This window comes from Alosa pseudoharengus, unplaced genomic scaffold (genome assembly GCF_046254945.1).
Source record: "Alosa pseudoharengus isolate Yale_2024_CS ecotype anadromous, Long Island Sound unplaced genomic scaffold, YU_APseudo_1.1 YU_APseudo_1.1_scf_16, whole genome shotgun sequence".
Lineage (NCBI taxonomy): Eukaryota > Metazoa > Chordata > Actinopteri > Clupeiformes > Clupeidae > Alosa > Alosa pseudoharengus.
The window spans coordinates 5847093-5869731 of record NW_027468630.1 but is presented as its reverse complement, the minus strand read 5'-3'; the positions used below and the strand labels follow the sequence as shown (position 1 = coordinate 5869731).

At 42.6% G+C, this 22639-nt stretch overlaps 2 protein-coding genes across 7 annotated transcripts; one reads left to right on the top strand and one right to left on the bottom strand.

Moving 5' to 3' along the window:
- Positions 1-926: 926 nt before the first annotated feature.
- On the bottom strand, positions 927-22483 carry LOC143125415 (dihydroxyacetone phosphate acyltransferase-like). 6 transcript variants are annotated; one of them, XM_076286858.1, is made up of 15 exons: positions 22399-22483; positions 10780-10968; positions 10502-10678; positions 9540-9669; positions 9177-9304; positions 8512-8587; positions 8271-8422; positions 7895-8025; positions 5699-5922; positions 4439-4696; positions 4101-4180; positions 3808-3948; positions 1759-1858; positions 1111-1204; positions 927-1020 (listed from the first exon to the last, which is right to left on the bottom strand). In XM_076286858.1, exons 1-15 carry the CDS (start codon positions 22408-22410, stop codon positions 933-935), a joined length of 1980 nt encoding a protein of 659 aa, XP_076142973.1. In that variant the 5' UTR covers positions 22411-22483; the 3' UTR covers positions 927-932. The 6 variants fall into 6 exon arrangements, with proteins under 6 accessions (XP_076142973.1, XP_076142975.1, XP_076142976.1 ...); XM_076286860.1 differs by lacking the exons at positions 927-1020; positions 1111-1204 and adding an exon at positions 3336-3427 and having other exon boundaries at positions 1841-3176; XM_076286861.1 differs by lacking the exons at positions 927-1020; positions 1111-1204 and having other exon boundaries at positions 1841-3284.
- LOC143126047 (uncharacterized) lies at positions 10975-15258 on the top strand. The gene is made up of 3 exons (XM_076287970.1): positions 10975-14199; positions 14379-14806; positions 15252-15258. Exons 1-3 carry the CDS (start codon positions 13690-13692, stop codon positions 15256-15258), a joined length of 945 nt encoding a protein of 314 aa, XP_076144085.1. The 5' UTR covers positions 10975-13689.
- Positions 22484-22639: the final 156 nt, after the last annotated feature.

The following is a 22639-nucleotide window of genomic DNA, read 5'->3' as shown; positions in this document are numbered from 1 at the left end:
TGATGACACGAATGCAAGCTTCTCTTTAGCCTAAAATAGCTTTATACTGTAGTCTAGTTCACAACAGGAAACGTAGGCTACAAATATATGTTAAAGCTTATTTTGCGGACGAGTTTTGTTTAATCTACCTCGAATAATTGTCTCTCAGTTTAATTTGAATTGTTGTGAACATTAAGGCTCATTTCTTTAGTTTAATTCTTGAATAACATAGCCTATACATAATTACTCAAAACTATAATTTCCCATTCCGATCGTGCGGCTAGACAGTGGTATATTACAGCCTGTCATAGGACCAATAGCGCAACCATTATAGCCTACTTACATATCTGACCATGAAATAATTTATTGACTTCCCTATATGTAGCCATTAATACAATGCTAGAATGATAATATTACCTTTAGTGTAATTTCTGTATGTTAAACTGTATACTTCTTGTCAAACAATTAATTTTATTTTTTTTCATTAGCCCTATCAACATATAGGGTTCAGGGATCTGCACCTCTCTCTATCTCTCTCTCTCTCTCACACACACACACACACATTCTAGGAAAACCCGCAAACCCATAAAAAAACCTCAGGAAATGCAGCCAAAAGGGAAGAACAGTTTCATTCCTAACTCCTTTGTCCTGACACATTTAGGTGAGAGTGGTTATAAACAACAAATATCATCATCAGATAGTTTCATTTAGCCTAATTCCTCTCCCTGCACCTTTCATTACTTTAAGAGAATGACTATACATATATTTGTATATTTATACATTTGATAAACAGTACAGAATACACAGAGGGCCCTAAGTTCAAAATGCGTGTAAAATCGGTAAGTGAGCCAAGTGTCAACTGCATGACCCACACCATCCATGTAAACATGTAAGAGTTGGAATAAAGTAATAAACACTAAAAAAGTACAGAAAATATTGATAAGGGCACACGATTACACCACATGGCTCCCAATGGATCCCAAAATGTCTGCAATTCTCTGGATGGCAGCTTTGTCGACTCTAAACTCGTTCTGGTCACCTCTGAAACAGTAGGACACAATTTTAGTCTGTGCCACCACACCTTAGATCTTGTAGTAGAATGATGCAATTAGGGAAATAGGGAAAACTTACACTTTTGTTTTTGTTACAGCGGTCATCCTCACCAGTGTGTAGAGGACATTCTTTTGCATGTCCGAGGACAAAGCCTCATACGTCTGGAGTTCACCTGGGTGGAACATTAAAAGTAACTTTACATCACGTCATATGTGACCTGATCTGGCAAAATGAGTCACAGTGACACACAATTCAAAATTGAGGACATGATAAGCTTTAAAATGATATCCTGGTCAAAGTCTTGAATTGTTGTCAAGATACAACATTTTGAATTATGGCCTCCTGCCATCTTTTCCGATTGAAAAACTGAGGAAATCATGTTTGAAGTTACAGGTTACAGGCAGTACAGGTAGGATTTGCCCACCTGAATAATATTTTTTTTTACCTTTCATTCTTATCTTTACTATGAAATTAATTTTGAATGCTTCTTCTTTCATACACCAAAAATGAAAAATCTATATTTTCAATTGTTTTTGAAGTAATCGGCCTGAATCTCAAAAATTTTAATGTGCGACTTCAGACTCATTTTGCCAGATCAGGTCACATATGAACAGCCAACTCTGGCCAGCCAAGCTGCAAGTTGACATGACAAGCCAACTCAGACCCAATGCTGACCCAACTGTGAGCAGCGAGTCATGTGGAACAAGTGTTCTGAAGCAGTCTTACCAGCAAGGATGAGTTTCAGACAGTAAGAACGGACCGCAGGTATGTACTGTTTCTCGGCAAATACCACAACACCATCCTCAGTCATATGACGGAAAACCACCTGTTCAGAGGAGCACAGTCTCACAGTTATTCACCATCTACCACAGAGTTTCAGTGATAAGTGGCAAATAGGAGACGTTACATTTCAGCCGAGATCAACAATTGGCTATAAAATACACTATAACATATTTACACATTGTAACATGGAAATGAGCAACATTTGCCAGCTTGTTCATTGTTAAAGAGTTATTCCGGAGTAATTTGAACCCAGGGTCTTTTTCACCATGACAACGAATGAAAGTCGAACACCTCCTCGAGAGCTAGCCAATCACTAAACCTATCCAAACTGACATTTTTTAACCACTAATAATGCTCAAAATAGCACCACACTTCTGCAGTAGTATGAATAGGGTCCCTACACATAAAACGAAGCATCAAGAACTTAGTAAGTGTACCGGGAGATTATTAAAAACTGTTTTACAAGTCTGTACCTTACGGTCACCTCTGTGTTTTGAGCATTATTAAAAAATGGCGGTTTGGATACGTTTAGCGATTGCCTTTGCCGTCTGTCAGGCCTCAGATAGGCCTCTACTAATTCCCTAGAGAGAGGGGCTGACTCTTTTCCTCTTATGCCCATGGGAGTGCTCGCAATGCTGTTTGCGTGAGTGATGATCATGGATACTTACCTGCTCTCTATCATAGGTGGGAGAAGATCAGTCCCTGCATGGGGATGTTCACCCAGGCCAGACCACTGAGCACACTCCTCAAATGGCAAACCAATCAGCCGGACATGGGCATTCCACATCTTCCATGAGATGCACTTTGTCCATACATGGAGCACATCACGCACGTCCATCGTCCACGTACATCACGCACGTCCATCGTCCACGTACATCACGCACGTCCATGATAGTGCCGCAAATGGGGCAAGTGTTTGGCACCATAGTATTGTCAGATGGTAACAGAAACTTAATACCACTGCATTATTGCTGCAAATGGCTCCCTATGTAACCTAGCCCAGCTGCACACAATGAGTTAACACTGAATCATCGGCCCCAAGGGAGAAAATAACATCCAATCCTATTCGTGAACGTAGGTAGGAAAGGAACATAGCAACCAATTCAACAGCTGCGTACAGCGTACATGGGGGATATAAATCCCTCGCTAGAATGAATGTCAAAGCGAAAATCAGTTTAAATCCTCAGGGACACAAGGCACCTGCACAATAATGTGGCGGATTACTGGCTTCTAAGGAAATCATACTCACCGGTCTCAGTTGAGGCGATGAAAGGCAAAAAGGAAGAGCCGTGTCCCTGGATGCATTATATTACTGCGGGACAGCCTCCAGGTCAGTCACATGACTTTGTTGATTTAATGGTCTTGAGGATAGGTAGAAGGATGGCATCATTGAATGTGTAAACCGTGGTGACGGTCAGCGGGAGGTCGAAATAGATAATTATACTTCTGTGGTAGTGTAGTAAGGGTTTCTAAATACAAAACGAAGTATTGTAAAGTGTACAGAGAGGTTATGACAAGACCTGTATCTGTAGGAAGAAAATTGCATGGCTTCCTGGTCCGGTATTATCAAATCAGCAGGCACATTCAACCTTGCAACACTGCGCAGATCTGTCTGAATTCAATACAAACATACCTTACGTTTAGCCAGAACTGAAATACTTTGGTTTGTCTGTAGAAACCCTCACAATACTACCACAGAAATGTTATAATATTTTGAGCATTGTTAGCGGTATAAAATAGTATAGTGGCGCCCTGTTAGCATCACTGTAAGCCCATTCAGTGATAATGCTGAGTGATAAACGGTCTTGCTCAAAACGCCACCAATTAATGTAATTTTGCTCTCAATCAAAAGTTTGAAGTTTTTAACTACCGTAAATAGACCCTAGGTAGTTTTTACTCCGGAGTTACACTTTAACGGCTTGTTAATTGTTAATTCACATCCAAAAAAATGTATGACAAGCTTTTTAGGTGCAGGATTTGGGACACCATTACCTGATATGTTTCTAAAAATGGCTGGAGGATGGCCCTAAGAAAGGAAGCTGTGTCTGTACCATGTTCTATCACAACAAGCTCTTGATCTGAAGTCTGAAGTACGCCACACTTCACCAGCAGTGAACAACCCTCCTTAAAGTCCTTCAGTAGAGACAGCATAGAATGGAAATTGGAACTTCAGATTTTAATAGTGCTATTATACAGTATTGGTCACTATAACAGTGTTTCAAACGTCTGTTTTGGTTGCAGTGATCAGGTCCAGGAAACATAACTCAAGTGATGCGACTCCTTACCTCAGTAGCCATTCCAGGCACAAAGACAAACTCATTGGAGAAAAGCTCCTGTAGAAATTTGAAGTGTGTGAAGACATCCTCTGCGAAGAAAGAAACAATGGTAGTTGTGTTGAATGTTTTGTTTGAGCATTGTCTCATGTTTGTCTGTAATCAAATAAGGGTGTAATTTTCTCTCTGCTGTAAAATACAGTGTAAGTGCGTCTCTAAACGTCATGCTACAGTATAATACATGTACAGAGTGTAATATAGTTAATGAATGTGTAATGAACCTCTATTATACACCAAACTACAGTATTCCTCTCACTGTTACGTGTGTATGTCCTGGGCTACTCACTCACCCTTTTTGGTGCTGGAAGTGGTTGCCATAGCGAGAGCAACCAGGGCAGGCCGCACAAAGATGTGCAGTGCCTGGTTCCTGTAGGAGACACACATGAGCATGATGGACGCACGCCTGAACACGGCAGTCTCTGGAGAGATGGATTCCTCCCCATCAGGACCCTGCTCCTCTATCAGAAGCACTCGCCCCCCCTCACAACAAACCATCGACCGGTGGCGGGATATGTTGGATGATATCACTTCCTCATCAGAAACCTGTGCTGAAAGGGAGAGATGAAGGAAAGACAACAAAAGAGAAGAGGATAAGAGATATAAAGTTCAAAGAGAAAATAAAGAGGCTTATTACTTTACCACTCAGGAATCTTGGTGCAGGAATATAGTAAGCATAAAAAGACATACTCAGTAATAAATACTCCATACAAAAGATTAAATAATAGTCATGAGTGCAATATATGTAAGTGTGGTGCATTAGTTCAGCATTGTGTGGGCGTGTGTAAAGTCCAGTCTGTAGCTTGTAAAGAGCAGTTAATGAGGGGGGAGGGGGGTGTTCCTGTTCTGATGGCACAGGCGGATGTGAGAATTGGCTCTCAAGTGCCACTCTCTGAAGTGCCTTCCTGTTGTGTGCTGTGCTGTTGCTAAACCACACAGCTATGCAGCAGGCTAGCATGCTTGTGGTGGCATGCCAAATCTCTTTAGTCATGCCAGGAAGCGCATTCTCTGGTTGGCTGTCTTTGCCAGCTGTAACATATAACACTTTAGGTCTTGACATAATGTGTTTAGAAAGCAACTTGGTCCACAACCATCTCCTGGGATTGGCAGCAACACCGTCATGTGTGAGTATAGTGTTCAGCATACCGCTGAGTAGCTAGCCTTGAGGTGTTCTAGTGTTGTAGTTTTGGGTGCCAGAGGAGTGGTTTCCAAGGTGAATATGCTGGAGCCTGCCAGTAAGGAGGCTCAGTGTCCAGTTACATAGCGCAGGAGACGCAGCTTCTGAGTTTAGTGGGGATGATAGTATTAAAAGCTGAGCTGTAGTCAATAAAACACAGTCTGGCATAGCTGATCTTATTATCCAGGTGGGTCACAATCGAGTGCATAGCAAATGAGTAAATGCATTAAGTAAATGCAGTTACAGTAAACTTGGTTGTGTCATGTTGTTCATTTTGTTTTGGACAACAAATATCATTACATGTCATAAAGAAAATTAACAGAATGCACTAAGTGCATTTCCTGATGAACTCATTTTTATCTCATTTTTCTCTTACCAGGCCAGTCCAGATGGGTCCCAAACTTCAGAACGATATCCCGCAGCCAGGTGGTGCGCTGGGTGAGGGTGTCCAAGCCTAGGCCCTCAGGGCTCTGGAGCAGGATGGTGGCCATGAGGCTCCAGGGGCTGATGACCATGCCTCTCTCCTGCAGACGCACCACTCCATGGCCCATGACGCTCACAAACTCCTGAGTCTCCTCACTGGGATTCTGAGGCATTTCTCTGGGAGATTCCGAGATTAGAAAGGAGGGTGTGTTTGAGAGAAAGGGAAAGGAAGTGGATAGGAAAAGAGAGGTACAGACTGTGAGTTTGAGAGGTGAAAAAAATGTGATATATCTCATTCTGGATATGGTTTTAGGCAGCTATTGAAGGAAAGCCAGCAATCAGACAACAATCAGACAGCAGTACATTGAACTGCCATCAGCAGGGAGGACATAGATGTACAACACAGTTCAAGTCAAGTAAGTGTCATAATGTTTATTAAAGGACTTCTCCAAAATGGTTACCCTGACCATACCCCATTTACCAGCATTCACCAACATTTAACTGCATCTATCCACCACCAGCACTATTTACTCTAGTTCACTATAAAGACACAACTCATGTTCAACATTGCATGAGTATTTTAGTGCAGCTAATACTGTCAAATGCACACCCTTACAACTACATTTGATTATTTCAATGTGTTTAGCAAAGGATAATGAAAATAAATTCCTCAGAATAACTTACATTTTAAACAACTGAGTTATGTTAACCTAAATCTTTTGTTTGATTGAGTGTTATTAGCGTGACCCACCTATGGTGGGAATAAAGCATACATGTCAAAACAGAACCTAAAGACACATTTACCAAATTATATTGGTGCTTTAGTGCAACTAGCATTAGTAAAACATAAAAACTATTGAAACACAGTTTGATGATTTGAATGTTGGTGCAAAAGATCATGGGAGTCTCATTACACTCAAAACAGTTGCTTGAGTTTTTGACTTAGTTTGTTAGCTATAAGTTAGTTTTGTTTTTCAATGATTATTAAGTTGATTTAAATCATTATTTCAAGTTAGTTTGACTGTTTGGGTTTACAATGTACTGTTACTTTGTTACTGTTTTTTACATTACATTACATTACTGTACATTACATTTGGCTGACGCACTTTTAACCAAAGCGACTTACAACTGACAAATGGACTGACATTTGTCAGGAATGCTACCAGAGCTGACGTCTGACTACCTTAGCACTGGATTTTAACAATGAAAAAAGTGTGCTTTTATCAGTGCAAAAGACACTTTTTGTGAAGGGTGCCAAGACTTTTGACCGTGTCAGTTTGACAGTATTCACTTCCCGCAGCATTTTGGTGATATTTTGTGTTGAATTTGGGGAAACCAATTGTTGTTTCAGTTGTGTTGAGCTACTAAAATGGTCCTGGTTTGTTTGTTCTCAAAAATTGTATTTTGCTTAAAAACCAACATTTCTAAAGGGGTGCCAAAACTTTTGTCAGTGGCTGTAGTGCTATGAGAGGAGCTATTCTCTGAAGAGCTGGGTCTTTTCTTCAGGAGTTTTTTTTTGAAGATGGAGAGGGATGTCCCTGCCCTAGTAGGAACTGGTAATACGTTCCACCAGCGAGGAACAACAGATGAGAAAAGTTTGGATTGGCCTAAGCGTATCGGTGGCAGAGCTAGATGTAATTCGTCTGAGGAGCGCAACGGTTGAGAGGTAGCAGATGCCTGTGTGAGGACATTCACGTAGGTGGGAGCAAAACTGGAGGCTAGGCAAGCGTTAGAGACTTGAATTTGATGCGGGCGGCCATACACAGCCAGTGTAGTTGGATGAGCAGTGGGGTAACATGTGCCCTTTTGGGTTGGTCGACCAGTCGCGCCACCGCTTTCTGGATCATCTGAAGGGGTTTCACTGCGCATGCTGGGACCCCCGTCAGAAGTGTGTTGCAGTAGTCAAATCCTGATTTCTTTGTAGAGTGTGAAACGGCACGACCGGGACTGTTGGTGCTGAACATTCTGTTCCAAAATGTAAACTAGTTGTTACCAGACATGCACACTTACTTGGTACACTCCAAGTACCAAGGCCATGTTATGCCCAGTAAAGCTAAATAGAAACTGATGGATGTCCTTTAAAATGGTACTCCAGAGAGATGGAGCTCTGTACTTTAAGGCAGTGATTGATAGGGGTAGCAGTCCACACCTGGGTACTTGGTTATGCTGCGAAAAGTTGATCCTCCCCTTAGCAAGCGCTCTGACAGAGATGGGCTGACCAAAACACACATGCATGGAGCCGTTATCATTCGCCAGAACATTCCAAGCTTTTAGGAGACCCTGGTTAAACACAAGACAGATTAATATATGACCACATTTACATTAGTTTAACCATATTCTGACTGACTACAGTGTATCAACATCCTCCAAACATGAATATGAATCTTCAATTAAATATATGTATCAGAGGGGTATGTGTTCAGACTGACAATCATCACAGACTTAACATGCCAGAATTTAAAGTTGTCACATGTTCACCTGATTAGCTATACCAAACTGAGGTTGGTTTAAGAATCCAAACATACCATAGTGGACTCTTTTGGTTTGGGAAATCCCAGCAGCTCATGGGCCAGTAGAGACTCTTCAATTACCCGATCATAACTGATGCTGATTGGCACCAGGCTGATGTCATCCACCTCACCGTTAAAAAAAGGCTCCAGAACCATGTGAATCATACCTACACACAAACACAGAGAGAGAGAGATCTGAGAAAACCAAGAGATCTGTCCATATCACAAATCTACTATAATCCATCCCATGTCTCACCTAATTTGGGATTCAGAGACTTCAGTGTTCGACTCCGATATCCTTCAATGTAGAACTCAACAGGGGCATAACCAGTCTGTGAAGACAGTTAGGTTCCATATATTTTACTGCGAAGATCAGGGGTGAAGTGGTAAAATAAGAGGTGGGTAAACTATGAATTATGTGATCACGGTATGGTGGACTGCACCATGCGGTATCAGAAGTTTAAAAAAAGAGTGTTGGTGATTGTACATATTGTGAATGTGGATAATACAGTGTGATTTTTTTGTGTTAAAAGTTGTAATGGTGAATACACAACGCTATTTCTGAAATTTCAGAGGTGGATAAACTGTTTACTTGCGTTTAGCCTCCACTACAGCCCTGGCAAAGATGAATTTATCACAGTAAAAAAGAATCAACTAACAAGCAGAAGATAAAACTTGTTTTAAACTCTTAAAGGTGTGAAGTGAATGCACATCTACTAACATATTTCAAGTGAATCCATTTAGTTTTGTCTTTCTCTTGTCTGCAAGAGGAATGCCTAATAAATATATCAAAAATAGTATAAACAGTAATACCTTTTGGAACAAGACTGACTCATATGGATAAGGCTGATTACAGGCTCTTAGTATTGATTCACAGTGAATCTAAAATAGATGCTGAGATGGATGGTCAAATATTCATACCCTCACAATGGTTCTGACATACTCTGACAGCACTGCCCAGTAGAGCTTATCTGCCCTGATTGCCCGACGGATAAAAAATGCTCCAGAACGCCGCAGTAATGGAGCAAAGAACATCATGTCCATGAGAGCTGAAAGAGAGGATGGTGAGACAGACAGTTGGACAAAAAGAGACATTCACAAATTATATAAAAGTAAATGAATGCCTTGGCAACCTTGTTCCAAGGTCAATACTAAATAAAAATGTAACTTTCTTTGCCAGCAATATTTACCGGTTTACCCGTAGGTCTAGATTAGGCTCAGGTGTAAATGTCCCTGATATACAATACAATTTACACTATGAGACTTTTTAAAATAGATACATGCCAATTCCTGCAGCAATGACGGGCATGGAGAGGTCATAGGTGAACATGATGTAAGAGAGAACCAGGAAGTCCAAATAGCTCCTATGATTGGGCAACAAGATGACTGGGTGCTCCTGAATGGCCTGTCGAAGCTGATAGTGATGGACAAGCAAAATATGATAAAATAATGCATCATGGAGAAGGCCAAATTACAGGTGCCCTATGCTGTCATATTGAACTGCCACCATTGTAATCCAGTTGTGCACAGCTTTATATAGTATGCGTTGTAAGGGATAATGGACGACACGGCGTTCAGTTGACAGAAAATGATGCACATTCGAGGTGGTAATGTGGCCCCGTCGCGGACCTGCGCTGCGTATGGTGTAATTTCCACTTTTTAATCACTTTTTTAATCGCTAAAACTGTCTTGTCTGTAGAACTACTTCTTTCTGACAAAGATCAACTCATTTCTCAACTTGCAGGACAAACTGCCGTTACTAATTCTAAATGGATATTTGCTATGGCCAAAGGCTAGTCATTAGTTCCATCAAAGATCCTTGATTGACTAACAGTATGCTCAATTTGCTCGATATAATACCTTGTCATTATGCTCAATTTAATTCCATCCTTCAATCCATGTCAATTACATTTTTATCTATGTACTCAGTAGATACTTTACTCAGCAGTTACTCATAATGATTTGATCAGTATTTGCATATTGGCAACTGAGTCCTGATGTTGTCAGCACCTCGCTCTACCAGTTCTTCTACAAAAACACAATGTTGCCCAGCAACATTGCTCAAAAAATCCCCCAATGTATTAGGCTGTCCATGACACCATAACCTCCAGTCTTTCCATGATCCCTCTTCCACCCACAAGAGTTAAAGTGAAACTCCCTTACCCCACCCCTAAATTTCAACTGAATGTTGAAAATTATGTTTGAGAGGCATAATGATACACCACTGGTGTGAAGCCGATACTCACCTGGTTCAGGCCATCCTCATTCACCAGGACTGTATGGAAGGCTCTTTTGAACACCTTGCTGAGTGTGTATCCTAACAGTCGAATAGAGCTGAGCTGCAGATTGTGTGACATCTCGTTGAGTATCCCAGAAGCCTTCTCTCTGATGACCTCCACAGGTTCTCCACTTTCTGTGGCAATCTACACACATGGTTATTTGTGTGTATATTCATGATGGAGTATTTATAGAGAAGTCTAAGTCTCTCTCTCTCCCTCTCTCACACACACACACACACTCTTACCTCCTCTACAATATAGTGCAAGTGCTGCGAGTCCAGTACTGCTTGGTTTAGAGCACTAGCTGTGATAGGTGGATGTCCTTTATAAGGCTGGGGAGAAAAGGTTCTTAGGGCATGGCTTAGGTCACTGGTCCTTCTCCTCTCCTCCAGAATATCCAGGAATGCACCTGGTTCAGGTGTTTTCTCTGTACACTATGTATGGAGAATATCAAGGTCAAGGTTGAGGTAATGTGTATTATCCCTGATGTGAAAGGCAATTATTTGCACTATTAAAAACAACAATGCATACAGCACACCCAATAAAAAAAAACTGAAAGTACATACAATTTCAATATGTTGTTCAGGAAGGCAACAGTGGTGGGTCAGTTTTTAAATCTGTTGGCCCTGCATCTTGGCTGGAAATAGCCTGAACTCACTGGACAGGGGGTGGCTTGGGCCAGCCTGACTAGGCCTTTATGTCGTTCAGATATTGTAAAGTTTTGGAGAGGTCTTTAAATTCAGTACTTGCAGTCTTACTACACAATACCAATACCTTCTAATGGTTTTTTCCCCCATAAGTGACCCAAACCAGCAAATTAAAGAGAAGATTACAACAGATACAGGGGGCACAAGAATAACACATTGTCATAAAAGTGGGGTCAATATCAAAATTTCTATTTCCAAAACAATTGCATGTGCTGATGGGCTTTTGCACAGTCCATGTTGTTCAGTCAGTGTGTCCATTACTCTCCTTAGATACTGCTCCTAAAATCAATATCCATCTTGATTGGTTTGGACACATTTATGTTCAAAAGTTGCTGAGATCATCCACAACTGGGTCATGGACAGTTTCCCTGTCGTTAAGCAGGGACACGATAACAAAATCATCTGCACACTTTATCACGTCTACCCTCATAATGGCACTTGCTGTCATTTGTGTATAAAACAAACAGAAGCACTGGGAAGAAACACCCCTGGGGGGGAGCCGGTAGAGGAGAATACACTATTAAAAGCATGCATTTCCTTTCCTTAGTAACCATTGTCATAGTACACAAATCTGCTAGCGCGATATAGCTGAACTAGCTGGTATTTGGTTGCAAGGGCGTAGGTTTGGTCTGAGCTTTGGTGGGGACACTACCCCCCCGTCGTGTTATTAATAATATAATATATACGCGTGAGTCATTCGACTGTGTTCCGAACATGAACTAACTTCATTTGCTCTCCTCCAAAACCATCCCCAGTACAAACAACACATTAGATCATAGCGCCCCCAACAGGACAATGTCATTAATCATTTTACAATATACCACATCTCCCCTTTCTAGAGAACAGAGGGTAGACTACCTCTGTCTCAGCAGACCTTAGGGGATTATTCTGCCCCACTGGTAGAAAGGTCTGTCCTATCAGAAACTTGTATGGAAGAACAAAGTTACCACAAACGTCCATCGTATGTATTTATACAATTGCCTTTTTTTAATCTTTTCCCCATTATCCACACTCACACATAGGTTAACATAAACACAGATTTCTGTAACTATCATTAATACCCACTGACTCTCTTTTCCCCATATAGACCTGTTAAACATTAGATGTTTTCCCCCCCAGTTCACAGGATAAACCTATTAGGCTTAACGATGACCCTCCCAGATCTGGTTCTGAGACTGGTAGTCCCTGCTGGTGAAGACTGGGGTGCCACAACAGGTGATAAAGGTGGCTGTGCAGCAGGTGGCTCAGGTGGCTCTTGCTGCAGTGGGAACCGTTCGTCCTGCGTTGGTGTTTGCAGAGGTATGAGGTGCTGGCGGTTCCGTCTCATCACCCCTTGAGGTAGATCGACCAGGTAAGACCTCGGAGTGGAGTGATTGCTGAGCACAGTCCCCTGCATCTTTGCATTGGTCACCCATACGTTATCACCAGGTGATAGGTTTGAGAGAGTCCTAGCACGGTGACGTCTGTTATAATTTCCAGCATCAGCAATCCCCTTCTCTTTTTCCTTCTGGGCAAACCTGAGGCTGTCTGGCAGTACAGGGTCCAACTGAGAGGGATGAGACAGCACCGTAGTACGGAGATGCCGACCCATAAGTAGCCGCTCTGGAGAGGTGTGGCTCTATAGGCGAGTAGAGCCAGGTAGGGGTCTCCTGCCTTTTTCAGAAGGTTTTTTACAGTCTGGACCACCCGCTCTGCTTCGCCATTTCCTGGCGCGTACACAATCGAATATGTGTAGCGCATCAGCCTCATCCTGAAGCGCTGAATTCTCGGCGGCAAAAGATCTAAAGCTTGGGCCCCAAGTAGGCTCAGAAGAGGTTTGTGATCGGTTTCCAGGCAGAACAGCTTTCCTAAGAGAAAATCTTTAAATCGTTCCTACATGGCCAGCACTGGAGGAGAAGACAATGCTTTCTTCAGTTTTTCAAACGCTGCTGCCTGGTCCACGTCCCAGACCCAGGAGTTTTTCTTCGAAAGGAGGTCGCGCAGTGGCTTATCCATGTCTGCTAGCTGGGGAAGGAACCTCCCCAACTGATTTACCATCCCAAGAAAACTCCTTAACTTGGATACATTTGTGGGCTCCTTCATTTCTGTGATGGCCACAGTTTTCCTCGGGTCAGGATGGATGCCCTCGATGGTAATGATATGGCCTAAAAAGACCACCTTAACCTTGGAGAGTTCGCACTTGTCTACATTCAGGCCTAGTCCACATGTACGAAACTGATCTTTTTTTTTCTCCATCTTCCCTGGAACCGCATCAAGAATATTTGCGTCCAAACGGATCCATCTCAACACGACACTTCATATTCCAGGCCTATAGGTGGCGCTGTTTCTGTTACAGAAATTCACCAAAAACGGAGAGGAAAAGGCGGAGCATGCGCATTAAGCTGGCGCGCTGTATTCAAACTGACAGCAGGAGAGACCAACCACAAGAAGAAGAAGAAGACGACGAAGATGGCAGGTGTAAAGAAATCGGAATCGTTTGTGTGGACCGACAGTGAGGTGAAACGGCTGCTGCGACTCACACTCAACTACAAGGCAAGCAAGTTGCAAGAAAACATTGACTGGGAGTCGTGCCAGTCGAAGTATGTCGACTTAACGAACGCGTTTCGGGCACAGTGGCCGACCGAGGCAACAGAAGACTTCGCTCACGCGGCCACGGCACTTACCAAAGGCCAGGTGACCACGAAACTTAAAAATATTCGTAGCAAATACAGACAGGCCGTGGACACCGGACGTCGAAGTGGCCAAGGACGGGTGGTCATGCTCTTTTATGAGCTTTGCCAGGAGATCTGGGGTGGGTCGCCCGCTACACACCGCATCGAGTCAAGCATTGAAACCAGCGACCTGGAGTTGTCAGATCCCTCAACATCAACAGAAGAGCTGCCTGCATCTCCGACTTCGACAAAATCCCTCGACTGTCTCCCTCCTGCCGTTTTGAAGCAGCGCCGGGATTTGCTCCAGGTATGCTTATGATTTCAAGCTTAGCTAGCTCTAGCTATATGCTATGTGCCATGTCGTTGTGGCCATTTGGACGGATGTATATGTTTATGTAGCTGTCTTGCTTCCGTACATAGTTCACAACATAGTTTTGGCTTTAATTTGCCCAAAAGTAATGTTCTGTGTAATGTGCTTAATTCTAGGCCAAGCTGGACAGCCACAGAGGGGACCGACTAAAGAGGAAAGCTCAGGCTGACTCGGCAGAGGAGGATCTTAAAATCAAGAGGAGGATGTTGGAGTTAGCAAGTAGCCACGCCGAGAACATGGCGCAGATCAACACAAACATGGCCAATATAACCAGCATCATACAGGATGGCTTCTCCCTGATGAGGGAATTGCTGCTCAGACCCCAGTTTGTACCCCCCCAAAGCAGCAGCGTACAATTCCATGGGTACCCGCCATCATATACACCACAACCCACTACACCTGCCTTCGGAACACACCTACACCCAATCGGTCTGTGTACCAGCCTGGACATTACACACCTACATCAACACGCAGCACAGCGAATTAAACGTTTTCATTCAGAAGAGCACTGCTGCAAAACGATGTGGAGTGACCTTTGCTATATGTGCACATTTAAAAAATGTTATTTTTTAATAAAAGAAAGATTTCTGAAAGGTTTTGCAGTCATTCGTTTATTTTCACTAGACACACATTATTTACAACATTTCCAAAATGACAATCAGTGAACTATTTACAGTCTTGGCCAGTCTTTTGTTAAGGGTCAAGGTACTTTGTGAGTAGGCCTGCTCTTCTCAATATGACAATAAGTAAACTATTTACAGTCTTGGCCAGTCTTTCGTTAAGGGTCAAGGTACTTTGTGAGTAGGCCTACTCTTCTCAAAATGAAAATCAGTAAACTATTTACAGTCTTTCGTTAAGGGTCAAGGTACTTTGTGAGTAGGCCTACTCTTCTCAAAATGAAAATCAGTAAACTATTTGCAGTCTTTTGTTAAGGGTCAAGGTACTTTGTGAGTACTCTTCTCACTCTCTTTCCCTCTGCCTCGTTACAGTCTGTGATGTAGTTGTTGTGTTGTGTTGGTGGCTGCATGTCGTTATCACATTGTGTTGTTGGGAGTTGGCCATTGGCCAACACTCCCAACACAAAGTGATCAGCCACAGTCTCCTTACTGTCCTCACAATGCAGCGAATCTGGCTTTCAGTCGACCAAAGGCACACTCGATGACCATGCGTGCCCTACACAAACATAGCCCAAAGTACTGTTCTTGAGGTGTGGAGCCACCACTGGAATATTCCTTCATCAAGTAAGGTAGCAAAGGGTAGGCTGGGTCACCAAGAAGGAAAATGGGTACGGCCTCCTCATCGTCCACAATCTGCTTTTTCAGAGCAGGGATCTTGCCAGTCTTAAAATCTGAGTTCAGGGTTGAATTAGCAAAAACTTGTGCATCGTGTACACTCCCAGGCCACTGTATCGCAACGTCCATGAATCTGAACTTGTAGTCACAGACAGCCTGTACATTAAGGGAATGCTTGCCTTTGCTGTTGATGTAGTCCATGGAGTTGGTAGGTGGCTGCTTTATTTCGATGTGGGTGCCGTCGACCGCTCCCAAACACTGTGGCATGCCATGTGCACGATGGAAGCCCAACACCAGAGCCTCGGCTTCGGGCTCCGTAAAAGGCATCTTAATGTATTTTGGACCAAGATGGATAGCGATCGCTGTGTAGGTCTGCCTGACAACGACGGACACAGCCTGTCGCGACACGTCAAATGCGTTAGCAGTCTTTCGTAGTCTTCCTTCGTCGCTCAGGTAGTAGGGCGTCAACGCAACCCTTTTGACCATCTCAATTGGTACTCGCATGGCTGTTGTTTGCCTTTCGATGAATGGACGGAGTTCTTCGCTCAGGGCGACGAGAGATGCTCTGGACATGCGAAAGTTCTCCTTCCATTCTTCGTCCACAACAACGCCATTGACGAAGTTGTCCCACCAACTGCGGTCTAACCCAAAATCTTCTCCTGGGGCCTGTACTACGAAGCGGGGTTACTGGCTTACAGTATCTGGGTAACTTCGAGAGTAACTTGATCACGTGTGGCGTAACTTCCCGATTAACCCGTACTACGAAAGGTGGATAGGTTTAAACCGAGCTATGCTGCCATGGCAATTTAAGCTGCATCTCAAACCTGCTCCGAACAGGTTATGTTCTTGGTTAACCCGAGGTTTCCGCTAACCACACCCTTTATAAGTACCACCCCTCACTAACAATTCGAGACAATGTCGGCGTACCTGGATGATCCATACGACATTGGAGCGCAAATAGTGAGGGGCTCTCTTCGCAGGGCGAGGGGTTTTAGAGACAGCCATATATAGACTAGACGATATTCTCTATGAAGATATTGTCAGCCGAGGGAATTCGTTATCTTTGTCAGATGATCTAGGCAGAAGTCTGTAATGTCACCCGTCATAGCAATGCCCTTTCGTGGACATTCATGTATTCCATCTAATCGGTGATGCTGAACATCTGAGCAAGAATACTGTATGTCCGAAAATAAATCGGACATAGGCCTAGGCTACAGTATGCTGAACATCTGAGCAAGAATAGCCTGAAATAAATCGGACATAACCTACAGTAGGCCTAATAAATTAAAATCACCATTTTAACAAACTTGTTGAATTGAATGTCATATTACTGTACCCTGCACAAGGCTACACATTTCCACAGCACCAGAATCCGACCGAATGCCTCCCTCAACCCCTTCCATAATCGGCATTCCACTATTATTTGCGACGGCCAACTCCTCTGCTACTTTAAAACACTTACAGTAGTGTTCAAAGACACCTTTTTCTTGTTAGCTGTAAAACAGAGGCCAAGTGAAGGCTATAAGCATACTAGGCCTACATGTTTTCATAATTAAGAAATATTAATGCAAGCTATAACTATATAAACCTACTATTCCGAATAATGTGTTTGTGTTTTCACCTGCTGCCATGTGCGTTTGGCAATGGTGTTGCATCTAAAATGTTCACAGGATTAGGCATACACTAAATCAGTCAATGGGGGCTACTTAAACATTCAATTATCCTATTACTGTAATCTATATGCCCACTTCTAAATTGTGTTGCATCTGTAGGCATTTCTATGAACTCAAAATAGGCAATTTAATTATTTCAACTCATTTCAGACATTCTGCAAGCTATTAATCCTCCGTAACACATATTTAAAGAACATGTGGAAATAAAACTTTACTTTTAGGCATTTAGGCTACCCGATCTGCAATACGTTGCCAACAGCCTTGCCTTGCTTTGTTCACTGCCAACATATTTGATTTTTGTCGTAGAGTGGGTTTTAATTCCTCATAACTTGGCATAATAATTGTGCATTCCTCATCCGTAAAATAAGGTGATCGCGTCATCATTTTAAGGTGTGACTAGCGCTGCAACCCGCCCCTTTTATGTGAACGCGCACAAACTCCAATTAGGTTAACCCCGGCTCAACAAATCAACTTCATAATCAGCGTCGTAGTACAGATTAACACCACTTAAGATAACCAGGTTTTGTCAACCCCGGTTTAACAAAGTAACCCTGGGTTACATCTGGGTAGGTTAAGCTCCCTTCGTAGTACAGGCCCCTGTTTGCTCTCCTGGTAGTCCTTTGCGGTGGATTTAAAATGTGGCTTATGTGGTTGTCCATAAGCCTTTTTTGCTCCACGGTGGCACAGGAGCGTAATGTTTTGCCCTAGTAGCCATAATAGGCTCAGTATCTTCTCCAGCAGAAACACAAGCATGTAGTTCTCCATTGTTTTTGTTGTTGTTATGAGCCGCAGTCGCGGTATAAGAGGTGGAAGACTAGAGGTCAAGGGGTGTGGCGATGACATCATCGATACCCAAGTAGGATGTGCGGTTTCGCTGTCCAAACGAATTCAAAAGGGCTACGGTTTCAGATTTCTCCACTCTGGGACCAGGTTTCAAAAAAGTGCGGTTTCGGGCAGTGCGTTTACAGGATTCGTTTGGACGCTCGGCCAAAACGAAGCAAAACCTCTGCGGTCACAGTCTGTCCACAGAGCTACCATCAGTCGGCTTTACGCCACTAGCATCATTCCTCAGAGTGCTTTGTTGCTTTTTTATTTCTTCGGATTGTCTAGCCATATCAATGGCTTTCTCCAGGCTTAAGTCTTTTTCCATTTGCATACGTTTGGACAGCCGCGAATCTGCCAATCCAACCACTATCCTGTCTCTTATAAGCTCGTCATGCAAAGTCCCATAATTGCAGTATTCTGCTAATGCATACAGGGCAGTCACGAATGCATCAACACTTTCATTTGCTTCTGGTTTCCTCATATTGAATCGTACATGTTCGTAGACAATGTTCTTTTTCACGATAAAGAACACATGGAAGCCATCTCTCACCTTGTCATATTTGAGCTGGTCTTCAGCACTGAGTTTTAAGCCTCTCAAAACGTCATCAGCTTCATCTCCCATACAATACACTAAAGTATTCACCTGGTTTTCGTCGGAGCTTGCTGTTAAAGGAATTATCCGGAGTAAAATTAGATCGATTGCCGGATGATTGGGGGTACATACGTTGAGTTGACATCAAAATTATGTCATTCGGATGTGTTTTGAGAAAGTTCGATTGTACCGTTTTCAGTCACAACTCGTAGCCTGGAAGTGAGCGGGGCATTTCAATTGCGCCGCTACAAAACGCTATTTTTATACCTCTTCTACAGTTCCAAACAACATAACACTTACGTGGTAGTGAGTAGAGGGTCCCTAAAGCCAAACCGAAGTATCCCGAGGTCTTTATGTGGTCGAATAGAGAGTCCAGAATGAATTTCATCAAGCCAGTACCTTTCCGGAAATGTTGCCATCTTTGCCGCCACCTTCAGGGGAAAGTCCGTAGGAGTCTTATCTGCCACTCATTTAACACGCTCACCAATCCTTTCTTGTCCCCTCACCGCCGCGTGGACGTTTTCTGCTCCAAGGCACAGCACTTTCATTCATTCGAAGTCACAGCACTTCTGACACCATGTCGTGTTCTTTATAATATATACGCGTGAGTCATTCAACTGTGTTTCGAACATGAACTAACTTTATTTGCTCTCCTCCAAAACCATCCCCAGCACAAACAACACATTAGATCATAGCGCCCCCAACAGGACAATGTCATTAATCATTTTACAATATACCACCCCCCACACACACACACAAAAATAATAATAATAATAATAATAATAATAATAATAATAATAATAAAATATTGTATGATGCGTGCCTGACTTTAACTTTGCATTACCTACTGATGCATATGCAGTAAAACATTTAGTCAAAACACCATGTCAAATTTACCTGTAGCCCTGAATCTCCCCTATCTGAGCAACAACCTGGTCAGGGTTCCTCTGTCACTTTATAAATAAAATATTGATGTCATGAGCAGTGACATAGCATGACTCAAATCTCAAAAAACACTAAAAAAAACACCATGTCCTTATTCAAGTTCACCTGCTGCTGTGACCTTGCCACATCACCGCTGTCTGATAACCGGCTGGGTTGCTTTTTCTGTCATCTGACAAAGTAACAAATCGATTGCCATTATGAGTGAGAAAACGATTGGAAACAATGTTTTGCATTCATGTTCTATCTCCAGCACGTCAAGCCCATAGAAATGCATTAGTTTTCACTGACATCCTCGTGCTATTTTCATTAAGTTTAGCAAACATTTATAGCATTGCTGGTTAAAAGCATGCATTTCCTTTCCATTGTCATAGTACACAAACCTGCTAGCGCGATATAGCTGAACTAGCTGGTATTTGGTGAGGTCCAGTGCGTAGGCTATGTCTTGGGTTTCGGACGTGCTCAAAAAGAAAAAAAACTTTGCGCTAGATTTTTATAGATGGTTATGAGGAGCAATCATCTTTTACCGTCTATGGGAGCAATATGAGAGAGAAATTTGAGTTGTTTTGGGACGTTAAGCCTTTTCTATAGGCGTCAGTGGAGGAGATTGAAGAAACATGCGGTCACGTCAGCCTAGAAAGTTCATAGGCCTAATATGACTTCATGCTTACTTTTTTGAAGGTTCTTAGTGATTATGAGGAACAATATGAGAGACATTTGGTGATCACTGATCGTTGTTTTAGGACATTGAGCTAAACGATTAATGTCATCTTTGGCGAGGTGCGAGGTCCATCAGACGCGACGGCCCAAATTTTGCTGTTTTCATGAATACAAAAGTTGGGTGACCCTCCCTCCCAGACTAAAAAAAGTTGGGTGACCCTCCCCTCAACAAAGAATAAAAAGACATGACCCTCCCCTATTTTCCTCCGGTGGTCCATTCCATAAATAGCGAACGGTCCCTTACAATTTCTGTTTCAATACAATTGGTGGACTATACATCTGCATAACTAATATTGGATCAAATGGCAATTTCTATGGATTCTTGTGAATATTTCAAGACCCAATATGCTATTGCTAAAAATACTCAACTAACATTAGCTTTGGTAGGCCTACTTTGGTACAGTTTTGAAGTCTAGGGCGCTCAGCCCAGGGATAGATTACTGAATGGGCCTAGCGGGCCCAGGCCCAGGGGGCCCTGAAGTTTAAGCCTCTGTTTTGATGAATGAAAACATGTTCTATCATAGTAGCTCGTTCTTCCTCCTCCTCCTCCTCCACCTTGCATACGCACTCGTCCTCTCACATAGTTTCTTCTATCCATTTTCTAGCTTTCTCATTCCCACCTTTAATAATAACCTGTTTGCTCTCTGAACTGGCTAATATTGGTTGTGTCACATGATTTGAAACATGCTATCTTTATTGCTTATTGTTATATGTCTTAGAGACCTTTATGGTTTTAAAGTTGCAAGGTCCTTTTTGTAATTAGCTTTGCCAAGGAGGTTAGGTTTACATTATCAGTCAAAATTAGCAGATTTTGAGTCTGGAATATCTGTTGGTCAAGGTCTTGCCCATATCCCTGCTTTGATGAAGCTTTCTGCTGGGAGATTCTGTGCTCCTTGGGCCCCTTGTCTTATTTTTTTCTTACTCTCAAAAAAATGTACATTCTACATTGGATAGTAGATTTTACTCTTGTGTGTGTTTGGTTTAACATGTATGTTTAATAATGTCTTTGGCAGCACCTCACAAGGTGTGCGTTTACCATCATCAAACAAATAATGTCTTTGGCAGAACACCTCAGCAAACACATGACATTGCAGCGACGTTGTCAGAGAGTAGATAGATAGATAGATACTTTATTGATCCCCAGGGGAAATTCAAGACCACCGCAACATTACCTTCTGGTCACATCTTTGCAGCGTCGCAATGTTGTACAGAGTTGTTATCATTTGGTACCGCAAGTAACGTGGCAGTGACATGCCCTTATTGTGTGTTGCCTGTGCAGGTTAGCGTTAGACTATCTCGTGTTGCATCCTACTTTCATTTTCATTGTGAGATAGTACACTGACTATGTAATTAGCCACATGTGGAAAGTTTTTCCGGCCAAAGTTTATCATTCCCCTGATAATCCTGTGCAGGCTTATTAGAAGCCTTAGCGATCAGTGAGTGTTGTTTTTGGAGAACATGTTGTCCCCATCAAAAGCTACATATGAACATGTTAAAAATTAACAGCAATATGAGCTAGATACGGAGATGACCCAAAGTAACCCAAAGTTGCTCTGTAGTCAGAGTAGTCCCTGGTAATAGAATTGAAATATGTAAGTCACTGGATGAAAAGTGACTGCTACATGTAAATCTAAAACTTTCTGAGGTAGGCAGGGGGGGCCCTTTTCATGTCTGTGCCCAGGGGCCCAATGGCTCATAATCCGTCCATGGCTCAGCCAACCAAAATAAAAACATTTACCCGGGAACCAATGGGGCTATTCCTTGCATGAATTTAAAGAAATATGGGCAAATGATACTTCATCATCGACTTTAATGGGGCAGTACTAAGCACCATTACCACCAAACATGAGTATGATCAGCTACCATTTTGAGATAACAAGTTTGTTTTGCCCTCATTTCCTATTACACTGGCCCATTTTTATATAGTGTAAATTACGGAAGAGAATATAAAATATTCTCTATTAAAAGGAGCAGAATAGTCAAGATAAGCAAAAGTGAAAGTAGGCTAAAATGGCAGGCTTTGGTTTCGTATCTGTAGGCTAAAAAGAAACATAAAAAAGAGAAAGAATAGGCGAATTATGACTATCCATACCAGAGTCTCCATTCTAAAAGGACGAGCCGGTGCAGAAACGCCTTGATCAGCCAGGAGACGGTGCAGCTGCGACTCGAGGCAGATTGACCTCTACTTGCGGTAGATTTTTTCGGTAGCTTAGTCAGCCAGTGTACAGGTGATGTTGGTTATTTTCAAAAAATAACAACACGAACACAACACATTTAGCGACAGTGTTGCACAGCTCCGCCTTCTCTCAGATCATTATTAACCCTATCGCGCA

Coding starts and splice junctions, on each gene's coding strand:
- LOC143126047 (XM_076287970.1), top strand. CDS start 13,690: ATGGCAGGTGTAAAGAAATCGGAATCGTTTGTGTGGACCGACAGTGAG. Junction 14,200..14,378: donor AGCGCCGGGATTTGCTCCAG/GTATGCTTATGA, acceptor GCTTAATTCTAG/GCCAAGCTGGACAGCCACAG.
- LOC143125415 (XM_076286858.1), bottom strand. Junction 10,679..10,779: donor TGCACTATATTGTAGAGGAG/GTAAGAGTGTGT, acceptor CCATGTGTGTAG/ATTGCCACAGAAAGTGGAGA. Junction 4,181..4,438: donor CACTTCCAGCACCAAAAAGG/GTGAGTGAGTAG, acceptor CTTTCTTCGCAG/AGGATGTCTTCACACACTTC.